This window comes from Lepidothrix coronata, unplaced genomic scaffold (genome assembly GCF_001604755.1).
Source record: "Lepidothrix coronata isolate B3197 unplaced genomic scaffold, Lepidothrix_coronata-1.0 Scaffold131, whole genome shotgun sequence".
NCBI lineage: Eukaryota > Metazoa > Chordata > Aves > Passeriformes > Pipridae > Lepidothrix > Lepidothrix coronata.
Genome location: NW_016690311.1, coordinates 1297158 through 1325121, shown reverse-complemented (window position 1 = coordinate 1325121; position 27964 = coordinate 1297158). Strand labels below are relative to the sequence as shown.

General features: G+C 38.3%; 1 protein-coding gene across 6 annotated transcripts in view; it reads right to left on the bottom strand.

The window, feature by feature from the left end:
- ATXN7 (ataxin 7) overlaps window positions 1–27964 on the bottom strand; it is an 87399-nt gene that overhangs the window by 28376 nt on the left and 31059 nt on the right. For 4 of the 6 annotated variants that reach the window (XM_017826831.1, XM_017826832.1, XM_017826834.1 and 1 more), the window contains one exon: window positions 9551–9655. The exons of 1 other annotated variant lie outside the window; for it this stretch is intronic. In XM_017826831.1, the coding sequence (XP_017682320.1) occupies window positions 9551–9655 (105 nt within the window). Of the gene's footprint in view, window positions 1–9550; window positions 9656–18357; window positions 18412–27964 lie in introns of those variants that run through there. One more of the 6 variants, XM_017826837.1, reaches the window with a different exon arrangement.

The following is a 27964-nucleotide window of genomic DNA, read 5'->3' as shown; positions in this document are numbered from 1 at the left end:
TTGCCCTGTTGAATGACAACTGGAGGAACATCTACATAAATTATAGAGTAAAAATATTGATTTTCTATATAAACACTACATTATGGTTTTGTTTCATCAATAGGAGATAACAGGGTTTGGAAGTATTTTGGCTGTTACTGCCTGAGACAGCTAATGATGGTCAATTAGTCAATAATAGTATCACAGACTTACGTAAAATTGCATGTCATATTTATCTATTTCTGTTTATTCTCTACATTTTAAAAAGATATCTGTAATTGTTTCACATTGTTATGGATACTGCAAGAGCTAATCCAAGATTGCTATTGAATAACTGTTTGAATCTTTGCTATAGGTAGACATAACACAACATTTAGGAACCTGAATTGACTTCTAGGCCATTTACATTGCTTGGATATAATTATTTAGTGTTAAAACTGAATTGAGCCTAATGAGAAGCTTAAAAAGTTGGCATTTATTGTGCTCTTTTGAAAGTGAACTTGAGTTTGCAATTATTATTTTTTTAACTTATTACATGAATCACATGGTTATTGATTGCTACTCATCAATAAACTTACAGGTTTCATCATATACAAAGTGTTATACGCTCCCTCTTCTGGTAATATCTAAAAAACACAGTTTGTAGACTTTATGTGTATCACATGTTAGATTTTAAGTGTATCATATTACTCATAAGAAAACGACCTCAAAGCAGTATCATGTCAATATCTGCACATTTGTTTTAAAGAGCCAGCAAACTGGTGATCAAAAACGAGTAAATAAATAACAGGTGAAAATTCCTTGATGTTATGCTATTTAACTAAAATAGGTAGCAGCTACTAAAAACAAAATGTTATTGATTTCTTTTAACTTGGTAAGAAAAATATTGTCTCAAGTTTTTTAAAAACTTGCATGGCTACATTTTGGAATGCTGTCCACTTTTCCTGAGGCAGGAGGTGAAAAGGTTCCTACAGAATACTGTTTTTATGTAGGTCCAGCATGGATAACTGTCTTCCATCTACTACACTACCTTCTCTCCAATTGTAGAGAACTGGGGGTAATTCCTCTTACTGCAAAAGCTGCTGAAGGCTACACATACATCCTATTCTCTAAAAAAATATTACTTATAGTTCAGAAAAAGAGAATTTTAAAATAAACTTAAGTCCAGTCAGAAACAATAAAAGGGATGTATAAGAAAACAAAAGGTGACCTATTAATAAGTGTACATGCATACATATATCCATCTCTTTTCTCCCTTGATGGTCAGTGTCTGATAAAGCCAGGAGATGTGTCTCAATTAGGACACATTGTTGTTTCCTCCACCCCCACCAAAATGTGCAAAATCCAAAAATGCCATGACATTACACAAAACACATTTTGGCATTGATGCCAAAACATCAAGAGAGGAAAATGTAGTGCAAAAGCTTTTGTTTGTTTTGCCCTGTTTATCCTCTCCTCCTTTCTTCCACTTTTCCTCCCTGTTACAGAGGAAAAAAACCCAGCACTGTACCTACTTCATTCTCCCTCCTCCAAGGTCATTTTCTCCTACCTTCCTTATTTAGCTTCCTCCTTATTGTCTTCATCTATTTCTTTTTAGATGTATTTTACTTAAGTTCTTTGTTTTACATTTCCCTTTTTAGCTATTCCCCCGTGTCCTCTCTTTCCCCTCCTCGGACACACACCCACCCAGACTCCAAACCACTTAATTCCAGCCGTGCTGAGCCAGCCCTGCCCAAGCTGCCATCCCCCTCCTGCCCACACAAGCTGGGCACTGCTGCCCCAGCCAGGTACTGCACTGCTGTATCTCGGTAAAAAATTGGTGTAATTTATGGTTACCAATGAGATTTCTTATCCGACCTATGAAGCTGTGCTTGCAGAGAAAAAGAGACTACCCAAAATGCTGCAGTTGTCCGAGAGCTGGATGCTGGGATGAGAGGGTACAGTCTGTGCAACTGGAAACTATATAATTCCATGGGGAAAAAAAAGGGCAAAAAGCAACAAAAATTATTTTCTTCATGACAGTTCAATACTCAAAACCATTTTACGAGCTTCCCAGAATACTTCTCCCTGGAATCATGAAGCGCTGTGGTGTTCATCTGAGGTTTGCAGTTCTTGGAATAATCTACACAGTTCATGAGACTTCTCCCCAAAAAATAAATGAGAAAGTCCTTATAAATAATTGATTTGCATGTGGTTAGCTTGTGAAACTAAACTACTCCCAACCCTACCCTCCAACACCAAGTTGGTATCTCCACGGCTCTGACACATTCCCGTCTCTCTTCCACAACAGCAGAAATCTTGCCTGTTTTTACTCCAATTCAGGCTTCTTCCACCACCCCAGCTCTTAAGCAGGTTGCAGCTTCATTCTTCTGCACTCAGCTTAGGGCGCTGTGCCAGACCCTGCGTGCCCACGGCCTGCCCTCGCAGTGCGTGCCACCTCCTCTGGCCGGGCTCCAGCCTGGAGGAGTGGCTTAGGCGTTAGAAAGAGCCCTTTTAGCTGTGAAGGAAACCTTCCAAGGATGTGGAGCATGTAAGCTGATGCACAACAGCCTTCCCTGAACCTGCAGAAAATCTGAAACAATGGTTGGGAGAGCTGTGTCCTGCTCCACGTGCCCTTTCAGCTCACAGAAGGAGTTCTGAGTAATGAAACTTAACACTGACTTTTTGATTGGTTAACTCTCATCGTCAATCATTTTTAAGTGTAGACCTGATCCAACTATCCCAGCTGGTTTCTTCCAAAGTGAAGCTATAGTCAAATACACTCAGCAGCCACTTTTATTGGAACTACTTGTTCTCTTCAGATCTTACTCCCATCTATTGACCAATGTACTCACTTTCTCCCTCTTGCCGAACAACTATTTTTGTAAGTGGCAGTGAACACAGCATTGCTTCCTCTTTTCTCACAAAGATAAATATCTCCATGTTTCTTTCTTTCCTCTTGTTCTTCCCCCTTCAACATTTACCTTGAAAAGTGAGTAGTCGGTCCCAGCCTCCAAGCAAATACCTAGCAAGGACATCACTATAAAGGAGGGTTTTAATGGAACCTTTGCATAATTTTATATGTTAGACTTGTTTTAAATATTTTAACATTTTAGTAAGAACAAAATAAAATATATATTCTTTCTTCAGCCAGTATTAAACCACATGGACCTTTAAATCCAGGTCTTTTGCAATGGTAGGACATCATGAAATTCAATTCACATTTAACCAAAGCAGAGTCTAAAGCACACCAAAGCACTTCAAGTCTGTAATATTTTAGTGCACACGGTGTTGTAGAGAGAATAACATGAGTTACTTGGTAAGTGGTAAACAGAATAATCAGTATCTTTTTTAAATCTGAAGCCAAACATCACTTTTTTTTTCTTAGCTGATACTTTAAATTGCTTCATGTTTCAACCAGAGCTTGACGAATCTGTGTACCCACAAAAAAGAAGGAAGTTTTACTAGAAAACTGCCATCAACTTCTCAAGCAGACTCCCTATGCTTTCATGTAATAAACAAAGACCACAGCCTTTCCATTTATAAAAATAACCTTCTGCATGTGAACTGTTTGTGAAGTTACAACTAACCACAGTGCTCCGTAAAATCTGCATGGCACATCTGCTATTCAGCTAATGGCTTTGGGGTGCACATTTCAAAGCTCAAAACACAGTTACAGAGTTTCTTTCCAAGTCATAATAGTTTTATTTAAAAGTTGACTAAATAGTCAGCTGAAACTTTTTTTTTTCCCCCTTCTGAAATGAATCCTGCGTTGACCTCTGAGCCCATTCCCTTCTGGGAATATGCCAAGATGATTCTTGCAAAAGCTACAGAATTTCACAAATCTCTACCAAGAAATTAAACTAGTTGTTGCTGGACCCAGAAACTAAGATCCAACTGCTGGAATCTGGACTGTGAGAACTACTGTGAGAGGACTGTGCATTTAAACAGAAGCTGCTGAAGCTGCCAATGATAATTTGTTAAATCATATACATTAACTCGAGCCATAATATGCCAAATGCCACCTGTGCATGTTTGGCAATATGCTTGGCAGATTGCTCCAGCACATCTGTGACACACCACAGAATATTCAAGTTTTATTTTGGTTATTAGACCACTACAGAAGATTACTGATACCCAAGAAAATTCTTATGATTTATACAAAACCTTTTCATACTGCTTTAAAATGACATTAGTGAACAGTGGACACTTAATTACTGAAACAAATTGCTTCCTGCCAAAAGTATGCAGGCCATAATGAAGGCTTATCCCTCCAAAATGCGGATGAGCTCAGACAATCTCCCATGAGGACAAAACCACACACAAAAAAAAAAAAAAACCCTAACAACAAACACCCCAATCCTCAGGTCCAATGGCTTTGGAACAAGATTCAGTACATTCCTTTCTTTTCTTATCTGCTTCAAATGCTGCCTTGCACAGACACTTTATCTTTTACTTCGTAATCCATGAATCCATGCTAACACACTATCCTATTCTAAACTAGCAACATCTGCATAACTTTGAAAAATAAAACTTAAAAGTATTAAATTTTTCAAAACCACTAGCTGCTGCCAAATTTAACAGAAAGAGGGTAGGACAAACTTTTATTCAATTTGCAGTATGTCAGAAGAACCCAGATATGTAATGCTGCAGGGACTATAATACTTAAATTACACGTGATACAAATCCAAAGTACAAGAGCATATTGACAGAGATAGTTAAGAGACCATTTATCCCAATTAAAATCACAAGTATCACATGTTCTCTCCAAATCCAAGCACTTAACAACACCACCAAAAATCCCTTTATGACTCACCAAAGTGGAAACCTGCTAACTAAAGGTGGGTGTGAGCCCTGGCTGAGGGAGGAAGGAGCTCAGTTACACAATTAGATGGAGGAGATTCCCAAAGACCTCGCACTGACTTGCAGGATGGACCCAAGTAACACAAGCAAACATCTCTTTCTCTACTGCCAGGATCTGCCCTTTGAGTATAAGGCTGTGTGATGACTTCTTTATTCCCACCTCACAACCTCACAGAAACCAAAAAAAGATGGGCAAATCTCTATTGTTATCCCACTTCTGAAACCTGTCCTTCATGTTTTAACATGCACTGATTGGAAATAGAAATGTTTAAGCGATCCCCCACCAGCTCATGGGGCAGCAGCAGCAGGCAAAGCTCATGGTAGCTGCTCACCTTTGCCACGATGCCAAACCCATGGAAGTTAATCAAAACACTCAACATAGCTTTTTAATGACTCAGCAGCCCAACACACTATCATCATCTCTTTCCAACACGTACTGTATTCATGGTTTTCACAATCACTACGTGACTCACAGGCACTCTCAGTTTAAGTCTTACAGGTAGCCTTCATTGTTACTGCTGAGAGTCTAACCCTGCTTTGTATTTAAGGAAACCAAGGCACAGAGGAAACAAACAACCCTGGATAAAAAAATAGGAAAAAAGGAGAAGGAAGAAATCCCACACATCTCTGTGCTGATGCTACTTTGACTCTGCTCAGCTCTCTCTCTGAGCCACAAGCAGCCCAGCCAAGGCAGAGAAGCAGCTCTCCTCAGCCAGGAGGCTGATAACCACAGGGAGATGTGATAAACCCGTGGAACGGCTGAAATGCCAACGAAAGGTCACACAGCCCAAAACCCATGGCACTTCAGGGTTTCCACGAACAACCTGAAATAACTGTCACGATGGCTTCCTCAAAGAGCAACCTCCGGGTGCAGCACAAGAACTGCATCAAGCATGTCTTCATGGGAAAGAGAGAGGGGAAATCAAAAGGGACACAGACACATCCTGCTGTTTTGAGGAATGTGACAGCGATTTGACAGAACAAACTCATTTTTACTGTAAGAATTTATATATTAAGGAGAGAAAACTGCAAGGATTTCAGAAATATACCTGATATAAACACAGAGAGAGCGTCTATGTGGCACAGAAGCTGGAAAGGCTGGAGTGTAGAGAAATACTCCAGCTGGAGAAAAACATTGTGCTTTCTCAGAACAGGTCATCATGATAACTGATCTCAGGTGCTTCACCCATAAGACTCGATCCCTGAATCAACATTGTGTCTGCTTTCCATCTATCACCACTGAACTGATCTTGAGTCATCCAGGGAAGATGCTGATACCATGAAAGCGTAGCCATTCAAAAAGCAGCACCAAGAGTACAAGTAAATAAAGGGCTTCAATCACTTGCTCAGCACCCCAAATAAAGCAGCTGGGATCTGACAGAACACAGGATTTGCCTTGAAACAACTCTTCCCTGGCTGACTGGCCTGCTCCTGCCATGTCCCCAGCAGCACTGCCACCCTATGTCAAGTGGCTAAAACCCTTTGAGGGCTCTGACAGCCAGCTGCTGTTCGCAGGCTAGAAGGAATACCACAAGCAGACTTCAGATCTCTCATTATATTAGATTGCTATTAAAAACCATTCTGCACGTGGTGTTACGCATACCAACTTTACAAATCAATGCTGGTATATATACCAACAGTATAGAATGAATTATTAAAATGGAAAATTCATACCCCAAATGCACGTTTGGATTGCCTCAGAAAGTAGAATTTAATTTTGAATTACTATCTTTTCTAGTCAAATCCATAAAATAGAAAAGTATCTGTTACATACACAAATCTGTGATTCATATCAATAAAGTATTTTACTAAAAAGGTGAAATATTCTAATGAATAAGGTTATATTTAAATTAATTCTGACTACTCATGGTCCAGAGAAAAATGCAAGGATGTGTCCTGGAATGCACTTTCAGCCTACCTAGTTAAGTAGTTTATCACAAATATGCTTTGGAAGAAATTAATTAGCTCATTAGGTTTAGCTAATAGTTTGTTTAGCCTTCCTTTGACAAAAGTGACATTTTAAAGTAGCATATTCTACTACTTCAGAAAACAAAATCCCACATGACAAGTTTCAAAGAACACCAAGTAGAAGCAACATACACCACCAGGAGCTGTAGAATATTTTAAGAGATTACTATTTCTCCAGTAACGATTAAAAATGAAAGACCCTAAGAACAACACCAAAAGATACAGCTTCATTGATGCACTGTAATTTTTTAGAATTTGATAAAGTAACCTCTCCTTTATCAATCCCTGAAATAATACCACCAATAAAAAAAACTTAATTCAGGGCAAACTGACTGTGATGGATCCAAAGGGTGTTTTACTTTCTTGTTATCATGATGGCATACTTTTTGTTTTAAAACAACTGCGTGTTTTCACTTCAGCAACTTCCTTCTCCTGAGCTACACTGTGTTTAAAAAAAAGAAAAAATAGATCATTGCCTGGTAATCAATCACGTGCCATATTTATCAGCTTTCACATTCAATTTTCTAAAATAAGGAACAACTGCGTAAGGATTTCAAGAATGCGAAGGCTGATAGAGGGTTTTGAGAACTAGGGCTACACAAAATCACCAAGTCAGCCTCCTTACCTTTCTGAGGTTATTAGTTTGGCAAACTAAGGTCCTTTAATGACGTTCACCCCACCCAAGCCTGTTTTTCTCATCAGAATGACCCCGCCTGTTTCCTCTGCACGCCACAGCCCGTGCCGAGCCTCTTCATTGTTCAGAATGGGCTTAAGAAATACTAAGAATAACCTCGTCATTTCCATTCCCTCCTTCTATACTTCTCTTAAAGTATGAATCTGCCACTGATAGAAAGTTTCATGTTTAGAGACCACGCTCCTACAAAGTGATACAGAATGGAAACATTACGTTAGTATTTATTACATCTTTTTAAAATATTTTCCATACCTTTGTTTTGTAGTTCCCTGTTCACTCTGTCCCTTTTAAATTGCAAACAGTGCTTACAGAAGAGTTTGAATTAACTTCACATAAGTCTAACACTGGTACAAGCAGCATTACAACATGCCATGTTTTCATGTCCATGCTCGAGAGCCAACGTAGCACCTATTCAGCTTTTGAACTGCTTCTTCCATCTGCCCATGAGGCTGTCATGACAACTATGACACTGGTTCCTACCTGTTTGTCAGACAGTATTTGGAGATCACCTGCTCCTTTCACAAAGACAACTCAAGTGTCTGCAGGTATCCACAGTTCTCCACCACTACCACCAGCCTGAGCCAGTTCCAGACCTCAAGGTGGAATATTCAATATGCCACCACTGGGTACCATCAAGTCCTCCCCCATAAATTTATTTTTAACTGTCAGAATCAATTTAATACGATATTTTAGAAGGACTTATTGGACATCTTAAAGTGATATTCAGTGACAGGTGAGGAACCACACTGGCAAGGAGTGGACTAGCTCTTGGCTAATAAAAAGGCCTATGGCAACCACAGCAAGAAAAGCAGATGTCCTTTTCTTCTGGTTCCCAACAGCTTTGGAGACTTATATCCACAAAACTGTGGTTTTTTAAAAAAATTATTAGTATAGCCATCCACAGAATAACAAGCAAACTAGTAACAATTTTGACACAAAACCTATTCAGACTTCTCTCCCAGACACGCTGTGTGATGCAACTGCTGGATCCAACAGGAAGGGTAGGGCTATAATCCATAAGGCAATATAACACAAAACCAAGTGAGAGGTAAGGATAAGAAGTTCACCCTCCGCTCAGCACAGAAAGATCCTTTTCCAGCCTGAATGAAGCAGAAGCGAGTATATCTTTCCTTGCCAAAGGGTTGGATTACTTAAGATGCAAGAAAATGTATCTCCTGCTCTCAGTGTTTCCTGCCCATATCCAGCATCTTGTATCCTTGTAAACACCAAAGCAATCAGTGCACTGGCCTAGAGAAAATAGAACATGTACAAACACATGCACACAGAGGGAGGAAGGAGTAGTTCAGAAGATGCTCTGTCCATCTTTCCTATTAGCATTTGGTTAGAAGACATCTCATGAATTTCTCCAGAAAAAAAAAGCTGAATTCCAAAAACCTCCCACCCAAATACTGGCATGAAATTGACTGAAGTTCATTTCTAGTCTTGAGAGGAGCATGGAAAAGCAGAACTGCCCCAGTTAGGTTTGTAGGAAGTAACTGAGCACTTAAACTGGCTTAGCACTTCACATTTTCTTAGTCCTCTGCAAACACTGGCCAACCAACACGACGAGAGCTTCCTCACATAGTTTATACACAAAGCCAGCAGACCAGTAAAAAAAAAAAACCAACAAAGTGATACTTCTGAAAATAAATAAATAACCTTACTGGCTATTGGAAGCTTACTGTGTTTTACGAATTTTGTTGTAAGTTTAGTTTTCAGCTCAAGTTCACAGTTCACATATATAAAACTAATCTGTATAAATACACAAGGAGAAATGACACAGAGACACAAACACACTACACATACTGGCTGTGAAATACACTAGATATGTCATTTTGAAACTGAACTGGATGGATGCAGCATTTCAAGAAAGCATTAAAAAATTAAAAAGAACAAGATCTTTATGTAATTGCATTACAATGTATATAAAATGATTAAACACAGGTTATGTTCTTTGACATTTTTTATAATGTAATGATCTATGTACCATCAATTTAAAAAAAAAATTGCCAGGCTTAATCCTGATTTAACCTCACCCTTAATTATTAAAAATAGTTAAGCACTTACCATAATGTGATTGAAATGCCTGTGGTTTTACGACCTGATTACAGTGGTTACACATCACCAAATAGAAATCATCATGAGCCGGGCAAAGACCAAATATTGGCATATCTAAAAACAAAAAGACAAAATGGCATCTCTCAGCTGCTGACAATTATTGAAAAACAGTTTAATTACAGAGCTATGACACCAGTGTTGAATCATAATTTTAAGACATTTGTATCAAATTTGAAAATGAGGAAAAAAGAGCATATAATGCAATAGATAATTTTGTGCTGGAGTATTACAAAAGCAAAAATCTTCCTACAAAGATAAATGTAAAATGAGTGATTACTTGTAGAAAACATCTATTAGAAAACTGATTTAGGACTGATTATCTTATACCAGATGCAAGAATGTAATAAAAAAAGACTGACTTCAATTGACAAACACAACATAAGAGGGGATGTTTTATGTATTCTGAAAGGGGTTTGGATTTTATTCCAATGTCATTAAATGAATTCAAAAGTGAACTTTATTTTCTATTTAATTTTTTTAAACCATTTTAAACACACAGTCATTTACCAGGCAGTATTACATGCCTAATGGTTTTATTTGTTCAACAGTGCATTATAGTCCAGCCATCTGCTGCCAGAGATCCATGTAACAGCTATACAGGAGAGAGAACTGGAGATAACAGTGTGTCAGAGCATGTGTGGATTTTGGAGATAACACACATACTTGTAGACTTTTACTAATAAAATTAGTTTCTACAATTTTAAGAATACACTTTCTTAATAATATATTTAACAGTTGTAACTGCATTCAGAGACTACTGGAGCAGTAAATTCAGCATTTACTACACAACTTAAAGGTACGTTACATTTATATTACTAAAAATGTTATTCAATAATTAAAAGACAAAAAAACAGGAAACTGCAAACATTATATGTGGCTGTAACACTATTTAAAGGTTTAAAATTGATATAAGCAAGTTTATTTTCCTATAAAAACCCTCAAGTAATAGATTTATCTTAACAGTAACTTAGAAAATAAGTTAAATTTATTTACCCCTATGCTAGAACTGCCCCAGAGTTTCGTTTTACATCTACTAATTTATGCATATTTTTAACAGCAACCACAGTTTTGTTCATTAATAGAACACCAACTGTGAAATAAATTGAGTGTGCTGCATGCTAAGAGTGAGTGTGCCATAACACAAGGCAGCCACTGGCAGAATGACACCATCAGCCCTGTAGAGCCCCACGGACTCCACTTTGTTTCTCACAGACAGAACATATCCACACCCAACTTCCAGAATTAAGGACTCCCCTTGTAGTATGTATCTTCATCATAAAAAATTAACTACTCTTCTCTAAAACACATAATCTATCCCAGGTTTTCCAAAAACCTTACTAGTGTTACACCAAAATTAAGCACGATACCTGCAACAACAGCTCCAACCGGATTTTGCAGTTGGACACAAATGACCAAGGACATCTGACTCGGCTGAGAGAGATCACAGCTACACTCATCTAAGTCACAGGCACCTTTTTGCAACTGAGGTTACATTAAATAAACAAATCATCTCATCTGCGCTTCATTAAATAGCGACTCTTGCTTATTTATTTATATGATATCATTTAAAAAAAGCATTAAGACCTCCAGCACACTCAAGTACTGCAAACTAAGCACAGCTAGTAAATATATGCTGGGGGGGGGGATCAAATAGGAATAATAAACTTCTATTTTTCAATATCTACTTTCCATGATGTAATATTAAGCTAGGTAAGAAAACAAGCATAAACTTAAATGTCATTGCTAATATTTTGTGCAGGAGCTCTTCGCACGTATAAAAGTTTCCACACAGCAAGCAAATACTCCAGGGTCACTTCCACCTGACTACCAATCCTCCAGGATGAATGGGACAATAACAGTGTGCACTGCCTGATATTTACGTTGTTAATAGCCCACAGAGAGGCTGCTACTGTGTGATGTCCAACGAACTGTAAATCCACACCCTGGAATCTGTTCCCATTACTGCACCGTTCAGACCTCACTGCATTCTCAGACTTTACACCATATTGCACAGAATGCAAGGGGGAATAGTGAACATGAGAGAAGGACCGTCTGCTCTGTGTCTCCTGCAAAATAAAGCACTCCTTGATACTGCTCTGAGACATTACATATAAGTACCATCACACTAAGAACTCTTTTATGAATATTTGCTGGCAATACAGAGCTCCAATTTTAAATGACAACTGAAACAAATTGGCAGAAAGTGATGCAAAAAAAAATGTTTTCTTATTTCAGTTTGGGGATCCCAAGAAATCTGAATAATTTACAAGTGTCATTTACACTGTAAAACACATCTTCAGTTTTAAAATCTTTGCTCCAAGTGACAGCAAGCAATGACAGAATACAGAATTAGGAAATACAGAAACTCACAAAGGACCATTCTAAGAGTAAAACCACTTGACACAGAGCAAAGGATTTGCTGCACACCCAAAATCACAACCTGATTTCAAAGGAAGCACGCACAAAACTCCAGCCAGATGGTACAAATCACTGTAAGAGATGATCTACCCCACAGTGGTCTCCTACAGCACTGATAACAGAGCAGAACCCCAACATAACTAGTGAGGGAGCAGCGAAGGTTAGAGGCCTAAATGCAATTCCTTTTGTTTTCTCACAGGAGGTAAAATAAACAATAGCTTTTTATTACCCAAGCATTTGTTTAAAATAGATACAATTAAATTATGTTAGAGAAACTCGTAGGACCCTAAATAACACTTGAGTCTGAGCACGCTGAGTACTGCATAAACACACAAGACCAGCCCAAAAGGGTCACAGAGTAGGTACTAGTGGGCAAAAAGCAGTACCAACGCTTCATGGAGTCCTGCATATTAGCTTTAACAATGGCTTTGAAAATGTAAGGAGTGTAACACAAACAAGATCAGTTAAGACAACTGGAAGAGACCTGAATCCACACTTCCCAACCCAAGAACCTCATTCTTAGGCAGGTAGCACATCTTTAATGTGCTTTACAGTCATTAATTGAGTAGAGCAAGAGCGGGTTTCAGGGAAATCTTATTTCTGTGTTCCAACAGGGCAAACACCTCTGTGGCACTGTTATATGAATGACAAATTAGGCCATGCAAATATTAGAGAATAATACACAGAACAGTTTAACAAAACCCAAATAAGAAGTATGTACCAGGAGTAGGCAATGGATGCCTAATTTTCCTGTTTCCCCTCAACCATTTATGAAAGTTCACAAGCCTTGCAGTTGATACTCTAACCCCCAATACTTTATACTTGTTTCACTTCATGACATGCACGTTCTCTATTTAAAAGTCTAATGAAGTTTACAGTATTTCACCAGTGTCATTTCAATGCACTGTTCCCCTGAGTTTGAAGATTACCTTTTGAAATACTTCACTGCAAATATAAAGCCTATGCCTCTCAAGGAAGAGCCTAGCAACCATGATTCATATGTTCCTCTTCCAAAGCTGGGTTCATTTAACTCTCTCCATCTGGGAATATTTTTCAAGGTCAAACTAAAAATTTAAATCGAAACCTCAAACTTTCCATGTATTTTTCCATAAATTCAGTGTTTATATGGTATCAACATACAGATACTATTATAATAGCTGCTAGTCACATTAATTCTAAACCTGCTTCATTTACCTTCATAATAAGAAACCTCTGAACATTGTGACCCCCAGAATTCACTTCTCCTTTCAAATGTAACTTTGTTTTTAAAAAGGTAACTTTAAATGATGCATTGCTGCACTTGTTTAGGAAGACTAAAACAAGCCCATGCCACACACAATTCTGAGATAGCTGCATTACTTGTTGAGCATGTAATAAGGAAAATGCTTCTTATTTGGAAAAGGTCAATAGAGCACCATTTTCTAACAAAAAAAGGAAAAACAATAATGGACCATCTGGCATACTGCACATTAAGTAACATGGAGCTCAGCATGTCCAATCTGAAAAACTTTCTAACACTGAGCTGCCATCTCCTCTTCTCTGAAACACATTGTGGAAACGCATAAGTCATTGAGTAATTTCTTAGTATTTCCAGCATTCTCTTTCAGGACAGCTACACTAAAGAAATTCATGCTTGTGGTCATTAAAACTAACTGTGTACTCTCAACCTCATAATTCTATTACTTAACATCACACACAACAGAACACATAAAACAGCCTAAAACCTCCTCAGTTAGAGAAGAGGTCAGCAGTTTGCATTTATTTAGCCACTAGTTTCAGTGGCTACCACAGCTGTATATTTTTATTGGATTTTTTCTTTAACCCCCACAATATATCAGATTTCCTACAAACCTTGTTGCCCCTTTTCAGACAGGGACCATTGCACAGTCCATTTATCCTAGTATGTAATAAGACAGCATCCCTTCTAGAAATGAAATATCACCAAAACCAGTGAGGTTAAGATCCTCTCCAGTACAGCAATCACTAGAAGAAGAGGGCAGAATGAACCCTAATCCTGGCTGCGTGCAGAGACCAGAACACGAGTTTATTATTTTCCAGAAGTCTGCTTACTGCAACTGAAAAAAGGAGGAGAACGAAAACTGAATCAGAAGAAGAGAAAGCAAAACTACTGAGGGCAGAAGTGAAAGGGCAAAGAACAAACTATCAGAGTTATGGCAAACAAACAGAAAACTCGATCAAACTGCGACATGAATATGTAAAAGCTCAGCAGAAATATTTTTCATGCCAAAACACTGCTAATGTTCATTCTTCCTTATCCATTCCCAGCATAAACATCTGCTTATTAAGATTATTTTTTAAAGTCTCAGTCTGATTTATCACAAACATGTATGCGCTGCTCACCATTCAGTGTAATTTGACAATGGACACTGTACACTGATACCTGATGTGAACAGTAAAAGGTTTTGGCTACAAAGATCCTCCCACAGCATAGCACAACATGCCTTCAGCACAGCACCAACCTGGTTATACTCCCAGAATATTTTTAATCACTATAATTAATATTAGACACATTAAAACCATGACGCCCTAAACTATTAAATTCACACTCACAACAGATATAACCCTTTATTGTTTTTAACTGGCCCCCAAACACAGAACCTACTTTTCTTTTTACAAGAGTCTGATCCAAATCCACCTTAAGCAAATGTAACAACTTTTATCAATTCACTAGCTTTTCCATTAAGAAATCAGGGAACTGTTTCAGAGGTACTATAAAAGGAAATTGTAAATAGATTCCATTATTTTGGAATGTTGCCAAAATCTAGATTGTTTGAACTATTTACTTCATGAACCAAGTAAGATCAAATAATGTCCACCAACAGCTATCTTGAATACATTTGCTCTGTACTAGCTGTGTTTTCTCTTCTCATTAGAAGAGAATCAATCTTGATCATACTAAGGTAAAAAATATGCAAGTACACTTTGTTTTAACTTGACTTAACTGGTAGACCTCTTTCTCTACAGGCATGGTTTTAAAAGAACTATTATTTAAGATAACACAACTCTTCACTAACATCTGAAAATTTTTTGAAAAGAGGAGGAAAAAAACCACAGCTGTAGTAACTTAAAAGTAGTTGACATCTTGAAGGAAAAGAAATTTTGTGACAACTCCCGTAATTTGCTTGTAATACATGTCCCATGTAATGTCAGATCCTGATAAAGTAATTAAAATATTTCTGTTGTTTTACCTTTTACGGCTGTGGAGAACATGAATGTCATTTAGTGTCTGAAAGCAAACAAAACCTTCCAAATTACTATTTTTAAGAGCTTGTGATCTGGGGGAGACGCACGAGGAGGGAGAAGGAAGGCATCTAACCAGCACTGAGGACCACAAACAGGTTGTACCAAACCCAGGCAGATTTCACACAGAAAGCTCAGCTCTGTCACCACCAAACTAATGACTTATAGTTGGCCAAAAAAGCTAAAATTCTGCCAAGAAATCTGCACAGTGGGCCAGTCCTGCTGAATCTATTGCTGACTTTAGTTGTCAATAACAAGTAATCTTCAGGCACAAGGAGAATCTTAGCTGCAAACTGAGGCAGCTACAAACAGCACTGCAAGGTATTTAACTAACCTGGTTATCTTAAGTAAAGCTCCCATCTATTTTAAGTCACACAGGCCCTTATTTTAACTGATATGAATGTTTTATTAAAAAATTAAAGTGATCCAAGTTAGCGTCTCAAAACTTACCTTTCATACACAAATATTTCACTTTCTGCAACTAAAATATTATTTTCTAAACAACATATATCCAAACTATTTTCCAGAAACACTCAAGTGCTTATCATTCATGAACACATGTGTTTTTGTGTACTTATCAATGCTGAAGTGAAATTAAACTACTGGCGATTTTTTTTACTGTGTACTGTGCAAGACAATAATAAAAGGAGAATATTCCTAAACAGATACTGTGAACAAAATAACTAAACCATGGAGTACTCAGAGTGCTCCGGTTTACACAAATTTTAAAACAAAGTAAGAGATTCTAGCAAAACATGCATACTTCAGGGTTTTCTGCAAAATTTCCAGTAATGAACACTTAAGTATTAATAGAACACAAGTATTTTACGAACCATATGTGCAGGCATGACAAATTTGTGCCTGCAAAGAACACATGCATAATCAAACAAACCAAACATAAAATGATCAAATTTGCACACAGAAACACTGTTTTAAAAAATCTGTTTTCAAAAGGTGCTCATGTTGCCTCATGCAAAAAAGCCTTTTAATACAAAACAAAACAAATGGGCATTCCCATACCTGAGCTGTTTCATTGAGGGAAGCATTGCTGAAGCGTTTTCTGCAAAGTTATCTATTTCTTAAAATCCTTGCCAAATGCATTCTCTACATTAAGTAACTTACATTTTTTGCACATACAGCTTTGGAAGGGGGAGACATTTGAAAGGCACGGCTCTCCTTAGGTTCTGAACTTTGTTTAACTGTGCAGTTGCTGATTGATCAGGTGAAGGAAGGAACAGCTGAAAACTTGATTAAATGTTTTTACTGCATTTTCCACTTTGGCAAATATAGCAGTTACCCAGCATTTTATTGAAGTCCTAAGGATACTCAAACCTCAAAGTTTTGGCTCAGAGAAATGACTTTCACTTCAAGACTGAAAAACCCCACAATCTGGTTTAACTGGGCACAGGAGCTGCATTAGATTTGATCACTGTCATAAATCTCTACTAGTGTTAGAACACTTAATCTCTAAAAGTGGAATCCTCTCTGTCAGGTCTCCTTTCAAAACTCATGACAGTCTGAATTTCCAAAGCTACAGCTCTGTAGATTTTACTTTGCTTTCCCCAAATTCAAGGCAGAACCTTACCTGGTGAAAGGGTCAAGGACGACCTACCTCTTTTCTGTGGGTTCAGTTGTGCTGCATTCCCAAAAGCCCATCCCCTGCATCATCCCCTGGAGTTACACCTCCAGCAAAAAGCTTTGCCATATGTCGCAGGCAGTAACACTGCTCTGTGCATACCCAAGCTGCAAATCCAAACAGCAATCCTTGTGCAAGGCTATGAGCACAGCAATTCTCCTGGAGCCTTCTTTCCTCCCTCTCTCCATGAGGATGCAGAATGAAACACTGACAGTCTCCTGTTCTCTAAAATTTAACAGTTCTGGGAAGTGTCTGTATCATATCCAAGGATAAAAACTGAGCAGCAGATACCAAAGAGAAGTGTGTCATGCACACGTGCACCTGCAAGCCTAGCGTGCAGCTGGGAGTTCTAATTTTAGGCTCCCAAGATTTGAATGTTCCTGTAATTATATATAAAACATATTAAAGCAGACATCTAAGTATTTAGTTAAATTCTTTGTATATGAATTCATCTACACACATTTTTTTTGAAAATCTAACACAAAACACATGTCAAATTGTTCAATCAAACTATTAAACAGGTTTTCTAAGTTTATTATAAGAATAATCCATAATTTCAATGAGCAATCTTACAGAAGATTGTCAATAGAATAACAGGAGTAAATTTCTCAATGAAACACAAGTAGCATATTTTAATCTGCCGAGAAGCTTTTTAAGTCTCCCCCCACACATTGTATCCTGTTACATGAAGTTTTCATCAGCAATTTGAATGAAGTCAGTCATCTGCAAAACTATTCCCATTTACTGTTTAGCTTTCAGACCTAAAGGTATTTTAAATTTCTCCAACCAATTTATATAATATTATGCAAATGTTGAACATACCATTTGTCATGTAAGAAATCTTCATTCAAAGTCATGCATTATTTTTAGGTGACATGATCTCATCATGCCACTGCTGTATTTTGGGAAGGCCAACAAATTATTATTTATGTTCCTATGTAAAAAAAAATAACCCAATCCTAAAATACCTTTAAGGAACCCTCAAAGATGAGTTGAGTTTTGCATCTACGACACAGAAATTAAACTGAATTCAGGAAATGAAAAACCTTGAATTTGCACAGTAAAATTAAAATCTGGACTAAGCTAATATGAAAGTGTACACAGAAACACTTCAGTTATTATGCAGAAAACCAGGGTCTATTGTGAGGGGGGAAAAATGTTCTGGATAAGCCACCAGTTAAACACAGCCTCAATTAAAATGAAATAAATCATCCATAGAATAGTCTAAAATGTATCTCAAGTCATATAGCCTGAAGCACGCTACAATTATGAATTGTTTTAACATCAACAGGCTTGGCACTTTTCTTCTCTTTCACAAGCAGCACTCCGTGTACTCTGCAGCAGCTGTACTTTTGGAGTAGGAAAAAGGAAGTTTCTTTTATTTAAACTTAAACTCACAGTTTACACAAAACGGCTCATGGCAGCACAGGCATTTTGATACCTCGTGAGTGCAAATGGTGAACGTGCTCCAGGCGTCCCAGCCTCTCCCATCTCCCATCCAGACATGCTTTGGAGGGGAAAAAGAATTGGCATGTGTGGTTTCTGCTACTTTCCCTGTGCAACTGCCCATCTCCAGCCATAGGACTGGGTGCTGGCTGTGACTCAGTGCTCAGTAACTGAGGGAGTAGAGCAGTAACAGAACATTCACATACAGATTTACACTTTTTTACTGGGAACTGGAGGAATACAATGTACCCATGACTACATCTTTTGTGGTATGAGAACACAACAAAATTTTGTAATAATAAAACACATCATGTTCCCTGCTACCTAAGACATGCACAGTGCTCACCCTTCAGCCTCTTCCCTCCTCTTCCCTGCTCCTGCCCCCTTCCCTGCCCCAACTCCTGTGAGACAGCAGCATGTTCTTTAATGCAAAACCAACACATCTTGGCACAAAGAATGCTCTGGCCACATCTGACATCATGCACCTGATACCTGAGAGAGCAAATCAGCATATCCAAAAAAAAAAAAAAAAAAGGAAAATAAAACACAGGACCTGTCAACTGAATTGTATATCAATATTTTCTTTTATTAGGCAACCCAACTACCTAAAACCACCCCACCCGTGCCACTCCCATTCTCCATGCACTGGAACATCCACCTCAAAAATAAGACTGTTTCAATCATGCCTAATATAGCTATAACGAAACTGATGCCTCTTGATTTTCACATACCAACTTACACTTCTGCACCCCTCTCAATTTGGCAGGCACTATTAGTTTTTCCATTAAAATTTATTTCCTTTGCTTTACAGATTTACTGGGAGTTGATCTGATACAATAAAAAAAAAAATAATATGAGTTGCACAGCAACAGGCATATAAATGTACTATAGCAAAAAAAAGCCCAACAGTACTGTGATATTTAATAAGATTAAAAAACAAAGTGGAAAATAAAATGGCTTTGTTGTTATAGCAGTAAAAGAGCTAACCCACTTCTTATATATTTGAACACACATGTAGTTACACAAAGTATTTTGAACTCGGCTATTGCATACCTTTAAACAATGAAATATTACTATTTCAATTATCTAGCTGAGGAACTGGTAAACCTTAAAAGTCTTTATGTCTCACAATTGATATATTCCAGCACATACAGAGCTACAGTCACCAGGGATTTCCTGCCAAGAGGGGATCCACCTGTTCTGAAGGGTTAGGCTTCAAACTAGTGCTAGTTGTCCTCTGACATACAGTTATAGGAATAAAAAAGGTAAGCACTGAAGGAAATCAGGCTACCCATTCACAGTATAAGGTCAGTAACTTCACTGCTGGCTGTTTGTGATACAACACAAACCCAGTTCAGCCTAAAAACTCTTCATGGAAGTTAATTTTTTTTTGTTATGGAATACTGAATTCTTCTAAAGAAGAAATTTAGGTTTTGCTTTTGCACATCACCTCCCCTTTAGAATAATCCCATTGCTATCCTTATTCCATGATGTATTTCTTCACTGTTAGGAGTGATTCACCTTATTTTAGGAGCCCGCCTTCACAAAATCTTCCCGAATTCCATCTCCAAACATTACACATAGAATACACAGTATGTATACAGAATAAAGACTTTGAAAACACTGGGTGAACAAATCTGCACCAGGTATAATTCTTCTATATCTGGCACTAGTTCTCTACTACTGAAATCACCCATTTCACTCATAAGGTTGGGAAGGACTGCAACTTTTAATATTTTTAAATTAAGATGTATTAAAAAATGAAGCATCACTTAGATCATATTATACATGCAGAAGCTCTGAAAGGACATGTTTTAAAGTAGTTTTTCTGCTCTTTCATGGTCTGAGCCTCTTTAACATAACCTGAACACCAGCCCACTTGAGATGTACACAGAAGGTAACACCTTCAGCAAAACAAAACAAGAGGAAAAGACAGAAGAATTTGCTTGGACTACTTTATGTTCTGATTATGCTGGTTTGGTCTAATTCACATTTTTGACAGATAATTCCTAAGACTGCTTTGCTCCTCTGGTCTCTCTGCAGATAACAGCACTCGAGACACTTAGGAAGAAAGGGTATTGGATATGTATGAATGGACCTAAATACACAGTGGGAGGTGAAAAAAAGGCCAGCTAGGGAGCAAAATGCTCTTGGGAAAAAGTACTGAAATGGGCACCAGCTTTAATTTTTAGACATCTTGTGTCAAAAAAGGACATAAAAACAATAAACGTGATTATTTAAGCAGCAAGACAAAGTCATCCTTATGCAGATACAAGATTAGACATACTCAGAGCACAGCTGTGCAATGAGACACAGGCAAGTGGTGTCCTGCAGCCCTCAGAACCCCACACACCTCAAGTGGTGGTCTGATGCATCATGTTGCAAGAGGAGGCCTGTCTGCAAAGGACATGTCAGGGAAGACATGGAGCCAGTTTTAAGGAACAGCCACAGCAAAGAACACAGAGTTGGTATTTTAAAAAGGCATGCAAAAGGACATTTCAGAGCACCAGTTAACTGCCCCTGGATGATTCAGGATGACAACAGTAAGTAAGATTAAATAGGTATCAGGAATTTGAAAGGTAAACAGGATCCTTTGATATTATAATAAATTTGTAGAGTTTACCACCCCCCAGTACACTGAAAACAAATAATGCATCCACCTTCCTAAAGCAGCCAAAAGATAACTACTGCAAACATATCTAGGATAACAAAACCACGGTTTACAACAGAAGCAGATCCTTCACCAGACCCAGCAGTTGCACGCACATGAATTTTAGGACCTAGGCTGGGATCTTCGGCTCAAACCCGCTCGGAGACTATGGCAATCTCTAGTGGTGCCTATGCAAGGTAGGCAGGAAGCCAAAGCCACTGCTGCCAAACTTGTTAAGCCAGTCCTCCCAGTGCTGGCCCACAATGCACCGCTTTGTGTTTGGAAATTGCTCAAAAGCTTTTGCTTCCAGCAACAGTGTGGAGCACTTGGGGAAAGATGCCAAAGGAGTCCAAGAAAGGGTATGGCCGGGCCACCATAGGAGTAGGGACACCCCAACCGCTCCTGTCAGTCGGTGACATCACCCTGAATCACTGTGATGACACCACGCTTCCTGTGAGACCTCGGTCACAACTCTACTCACACGACTGCAGGAAAACTCCTGGGATGATTAAATTATAAATAAAACTGATGATGCTGCATCTTACCATCATGTCTCCCCATTCTACAACGAAGAGCACCATCTATCCAAGCTGTGATTTTGACCTTTCCTGGGACAGAGGTCTTTCTTCACATTGTTGTGGTTGTCCACAGCAATTCTGCGTGGCGTCAGCAGGAGGACAGAGAATTGCAGTGTTGTACAGAGAACCCCTTTTGCATCCCAAGCAGTTGTAAACAAGCCTCAGATGAGACACGTTGACAGCACACTGAAGATTTTACTCCTGTGCTCTACCTACTCTGCGGATAAAAATAGTATTCTTATCTCCAAGGCTATCAAGCTAGCGCTTCAGATCATTAAATTCAGGCCACAAAAACAACAGAAGATACTTGCAAGTTTTATTCCAGCAAACGTCACAGTGGTCTGTGCCCCTCCATTTCAGAGCACAAGCTGAGAGTCAGGTAGAACCAAAAGGAAATTTCCTAAACAAAGACTGATGCATTTTGGACTTCTCCAAACACCCCGTGGAAACAGTGGTGTTTGGAGGCACAGCACACCAGGCACCGCAAACTGAGTCAGCTGGATGTTAAAGCAGGTTCTAGAGAAGAAATATCAGACAAGAAGAGGGCTCTGCCCAGCCTAGATACAAAACATAATCAAATCGTAGCAGGTACGGTTTAGACACTGATATTTTCCCCAGAGTCTCATAACACAACTGGTAGTAGAAGTCTTCTCCTTCAATCACTGAGCCACAAAAAACCCATAGAATTTAGGAAAAAAATTTGCAATCTATTATATACACTGACTTTGGTAGGCAATGCAGATATATTGAATTTGGCTCAAAACTTCTCTATAAATTACAAACTACAGTGTGGAACAGAAGCTCCTTAACAAGCAGGATTTCTAGACAGATGATTTGGGTAACGTAACTTTCACAGAAATGAAAAACAAAATTGCTTTTGAGAATTCATCTTTAAGTACTTTTATGAAGTAAATGCTGCCTATCAGGAAATTAATTTAGGCCTTTCCTCTCAAATACTTCCATTTAGTACCAGCAAGAGCAGGACGACTGCCATCTCTGTTCGCAGAGCAGAACAGACACATTCAAACGCAGATTCTATGTTTTAAAAAACAAATTATCTGAACACCCTAAACCTCAAAATTATATTCCTCACAACGCAAAGCCCAGCAAAGCCTTCTTTCCAGCTGTCGGAGGCAAGTAAAACACTCCTTTAATACATTTCTAGAGTCATTCTAACTGAACAGGAACAAAACAGATGATTTTAACGTTTTTTGGGAAAAGTGGGAAAATTCACGGGAAGATTTATTATTTTGAAAATAATTCACTTTCCAAATTATTTTACGTGGCTGTCTCAATAATCCAACACCCACACTGTCTGACTATTGGGAACACTTTCTGTTCCTTTGACACATCCATCAAAAATATGGCTGGTTATCCCAAATCTTCGCAGTGTTTGAGGCCTCTGGATACTCCACATGACTATGGATTTGTTCTGAAGGGATAAAAAGAATATTTGGTATGGCACACATTTATTTGTACTGTATAAATGATGCCTCTCTCCTTTATCATTTGCAATAGCACTCCAATAAGAGATAAATGATGCTGTAACTCTTCTTCAGCAGAGTAACCCAAATTCAAATGGTATTTTCTCCAGCTTACAGAGTTACTGGGAAGCACCTCAGCAATGTTAGAGAAACTTTTGATTTCTATTACCTGACTTCCTGACATAACTAATTACTAAAAATAATTTTTTAAAAAAATATTAGTACATTAAATTATATAAACTAGTTCTTACTTGCTGTTTAGTTTTCACAATACACCACTTATAACTGATCTTGATTTATACTGCAGTTATTCACTAATACAACATCTCTAACACTCAAAGATAACCAAGATACAAGATCTACTATGCTATACAATTTTGTAGGTAGACATGTAAAAATCATATCAGATTCACTCTGAAAAGACACACAATCAAACACAGCCGAAGGGATTCGAGGATTACCAGACCGAATATGTGATGGAAAATCATATTCTTTACGCAGCCACCACCTTGTTTTGGAAACAACTTTACAGTTAGAATACAACTGTTATTTCACAAAGCAGACAGAGGAGCTGCTTAATCCAGCATTACTAGGAGGGAAAAAAAAAAGAAAAAACGATTGTAGAACCACACCCTAGGTGTAAACTGATACAGATTTTCTTCTGTATTTTTGCCTGAAACAATAGCCAGAGGGTGTAATTTAGGCTATGCACACCTTGACAAAGCCATGGCTATAATATCTAGGGACTGACAATTAAATGTTTGCATAGTGAAGTACTTCTCTGCTGTCTGTCTGATCGTGAGGTTGTAGTGAACGTGGCTGTCTCACCACTGAGCACCATAACCTGGTCCTGCATCCTCCCTGCATCCTCCCTCCAGTCACAAGTAAAACCCTTGTTGACTTCAGTGGCTCACACCACCACCTCACATCCCCAGGTAACACTTAATAAACCAATTTGCCTACTGACAACATCTACTACACCATTTATGCAGTCAATGAAGAAAACCGTAGACAGAAAACTGAGTTTATGGAGGATAAAATTTGATGTTCATAGAAAACAAACATCCAAACATCCAATTTACTGTGTATTCACTATATGACCTGATTTTCAAATTTAACTCATTAAAGCTTCTACACTTCATTTTAATGCAAGCAGCTATAGGACTTCCAGGCGTGAAAGCGCCCAACCAACTTTCTTGCAGATAAAACCATGAGAGCTCTAGATTTCAGAACCAAAGCACACAACATGGGCTTACAATCTCAAAACTGGTCCCTATTGGATTTTAACCCTTCAGCTCCTTTGTATACATTTTCTCAGTGCCAGTTGAGAACGCTGCATTTTCTGTTGCACTGCAGTCGATGAAAGATTCAAGTCCTGCTTAGCAACAGAAGAGCAGATCAAGAACACTGCGTGAGTTTTCTGCCTGTTATAATTTCCCCAGAAGAGAAGGGAGGCATAACCAATGATCTCTTTCACCTTGTATTATCAATGAAGTTTGCCTATGGGCTATGCCAAAGCTATTGGAAGTGGAAATCAAGGTGGGGGTGAGCTGGTAAATAAACAATCTTTCTCATGGGAAAACAGGTTACCACAAACCAGCTTATTCCACAAGGGCTGATGAGCAGCGTTTACACACACGTAACTGAGCATTTGAGTATTTCTAATCTACCTGAGCCAATAACCCAGGATATTTACCATCATGGTGACCATTTCTAAAGGTAGCAATCACAACTCCAAGCAATGTGGGAGCAGCTGTGTGTGTAGTTTACTTTGATGAAGTCATATCCTGTCATACCCCCTAGTATCTGGGATTACCACGAGTATCTGACTTGCCATGAGAATCAGTCCAAGAGCCACGGCACCACCAGTCCTGGCTCACAGCTGCACAGGCAAGGACAGCTTTTGACTGTGCAAAGCCTTCTAGCAATGAGAACACAGATTACAACAAATTCATTGCTTTCCATGACAACTGCTTTTACAGTCATGCTATTTGCTCCATTATACTTTGAATTTTCTTTGTCAGATTTTAACACTCATTGCTAAAAAACTTGAAGTGTAATACAAAGCTCTATTCACCTCTGTGCTGTCACCTACACTGTAAGAATGTCTAGGAAATAATGTTGAGTATCATACATATGGGGAAGTTCCACAGCAGTGGTGATTTCATTCATTACACAGGAAGAGAAACAATTTTTAAGCATCTTAGCTATTATTTAGACTACTTAAATACAAGTCAAACATTATAAGGGTTTGTGAAAGATACAATCTTTTCTGTCTTGTAAGCAATAAGAGATCACACCTATCCCCAGCCGACCTTTGGCAGTTACAGCCACAGTCTGGGCATAGCCAGGAGAGGTGTAAGAACTGGACAGATTTGCTTTTATAGATCCACTGCAATGGAAGAAATAGCTTTTAAAATAGTTACCTTAGAGAGAGTAATCTGCATCCTCTTAACCCAATTTATTTAAAAGTATCCTTCACTAAGCCTTTTTGTCTTTCCTGCTCTACTTAGAAGATAATGTTACCAACTCGTGTGAAAGTCACATTTCTACATATTTATTGCACTGTTCTCCTTTTACTGAGCATTTGTTGTTAAATATAGCACAGAAACTATACAAAAAGCAATCTTTAACCAAGTATTATCAAGATATCACCTCTTCTGCACAGGGATAACCTAGCTAATCACACATACCACTTAAGAAGCATTAGATAACAGTGAATTCCCGACTGTTACATATGTGTATAGACAACTATTTCAAAAGGCTCTTATTAAAAGAAAATATCCTGCCTTCTCACATATTATGGATAGACTGAGGCAGTTTTGTGGCTGCAGTTCCAGTGACAGTCTCCAAGGCCTTGCAATATCACACTAATATGGTAATATCTAAAACCTGCAAAGTATCTTTAAAGCATATGAGATGACACAGTTCTAACTTGCAGTCTAACATCACAATATTCTATTTATAACATCTGACTCATCTCGTCAGAAAGAATTAAATATTGTAAACAGAACTTGGATTTAAGGAGAAAAAATAACAAGAAGAAAATGAGAGTCAGTCACTGCAAAGAATTTCAAAAGTAGCATCCTTTCAAATTGCATATTTTTCAAGCAATCTCATAAAATCTCCGCAATTTTCTTACACAGTTCAATGCAATTTTAAAGTCTCCTTGTAATTGTTTTACGATAACCAGCCCATAGATCCTTAAAACTTGTTGTGTAAATAGTCAATTAAAATGCAATGAAATGAAGAAGAGATTTATCTGATTACAGACTGTGAAGAGCTATGCAGAATGTCAAAAAAGAAGCATGGCACTTTGTACTGCTACCTTAAAATATTTATTTCAATCTATTAAAAATTCTCACAGTGTATTTGCAGGCAGTCAAGGACTATAGAGCCCTCTAAGCATCTCTGACATGATTTAACACAAGAAAAATCAACTCAATTGAGCACTTCCCAAGGCTGAATAAAAACAAATTTAAATTTGAAATAAGATGCTGTCTCTTACTTGTATTTACAACTTAATATTGAAACAGAAGTTTCACCACCACTTTAATTATTTATTGAACCTGCTACTGGGAAAATTCTAGACCTTGGGCTTCTAGTGAGCCTTTCTGGCCCAGTCCTGGATTTCACTGCTCAACCCTGCCCAGCAAGGGCTCGAGAAGAACGAGAGTTCATTGCATAGCTCTTAGTACCATCACAGCTCTGGTAACTTCCATTAATAGCGATTAATATAATCAAATCTCAAAGCTTCTGCTGAATGCCCTAGAGGTTCATGGAGTCTTATTTTTATCCCCAGGACATATTAACTGTCAAAGACCAGAAGTTCAACTGTTATCAGGTGACACGATGCCGAACAGAATTTGCTCCCACCGGCTCTCCTGACTGATTGTACAGTCACAAAGTCTTCTGGAGAGTTTTCTGAAGGTGCCTACCAAAAGCTGACAATCTGCATTCCCACAGAAAATTAAACACTTGCTTTATTAAGACAGAATAGTCTAAAAATTGTAAGACTGGTACCACGCGACGTCACCCCACAGCCAGCACCAGTTCTGACCCGTGATACTGCTGAGCAACACTGACCATCACCCAACTAACTCAGCCTCTGATAAAGTAACTGCCTCCTCTGCATCTCCCCTCATGACCAGATCACCCCAAATAGCTCAGTTACATACAGAGAGAAACCACAAACTTCCTTGGGATTCTAAGAAGCACCAAGTACAAACAGAACAAATCACTGGCAGACTGTATGGATGCTGTAAGGGTGGCCAAGACCACTTTTCAGCAAAGATTCAACTATCTTGATCAATGACAATTGATCAAATTCAGCTCAAGACCCAAGTTACACATGTTCTGTCCTCCTATAGTTTGTTGCCAGTTAACTATAAGCCATGGTGACAGTACCAGTGAAGTGCTTGAAACAGGCAGCACCAAAGGATTCACCTCTCAAAGGATGCAACACACAAAAATCAAACTAAAAGAAGGGACTCTGTGTGTAACTGAAAGAATGAGATGCTTAAGCTCTAGTAAAGACACCCCATGGTTTCAGAATGCACTGGATAAGCTATTAAAACCAAATCAAACCCAAACAATTTTAAATTGTCTAACCAAATCCCTCTTCTGCTCCCCATGCTTTTATTTTCCCCTCTGAGACACTATATAGTTTCCTTTTTTATAATTTTTATCATTTTAGATATTTAACAATTATTTTATGAGTCAATATAAGAATCTAACAGACTCTTACCCCAACCACTTCAAAAGGGTTGTACAGATTAATAAGTAAAAATGCATGTAATGATGATGCACATGGGTTCTTTCTCTCTGTCTCTCCAATGCAGACTTGGGAGTGGTGGTGGTTTGGGTTTTTTGGGGTTTTTTTTTTTTTGG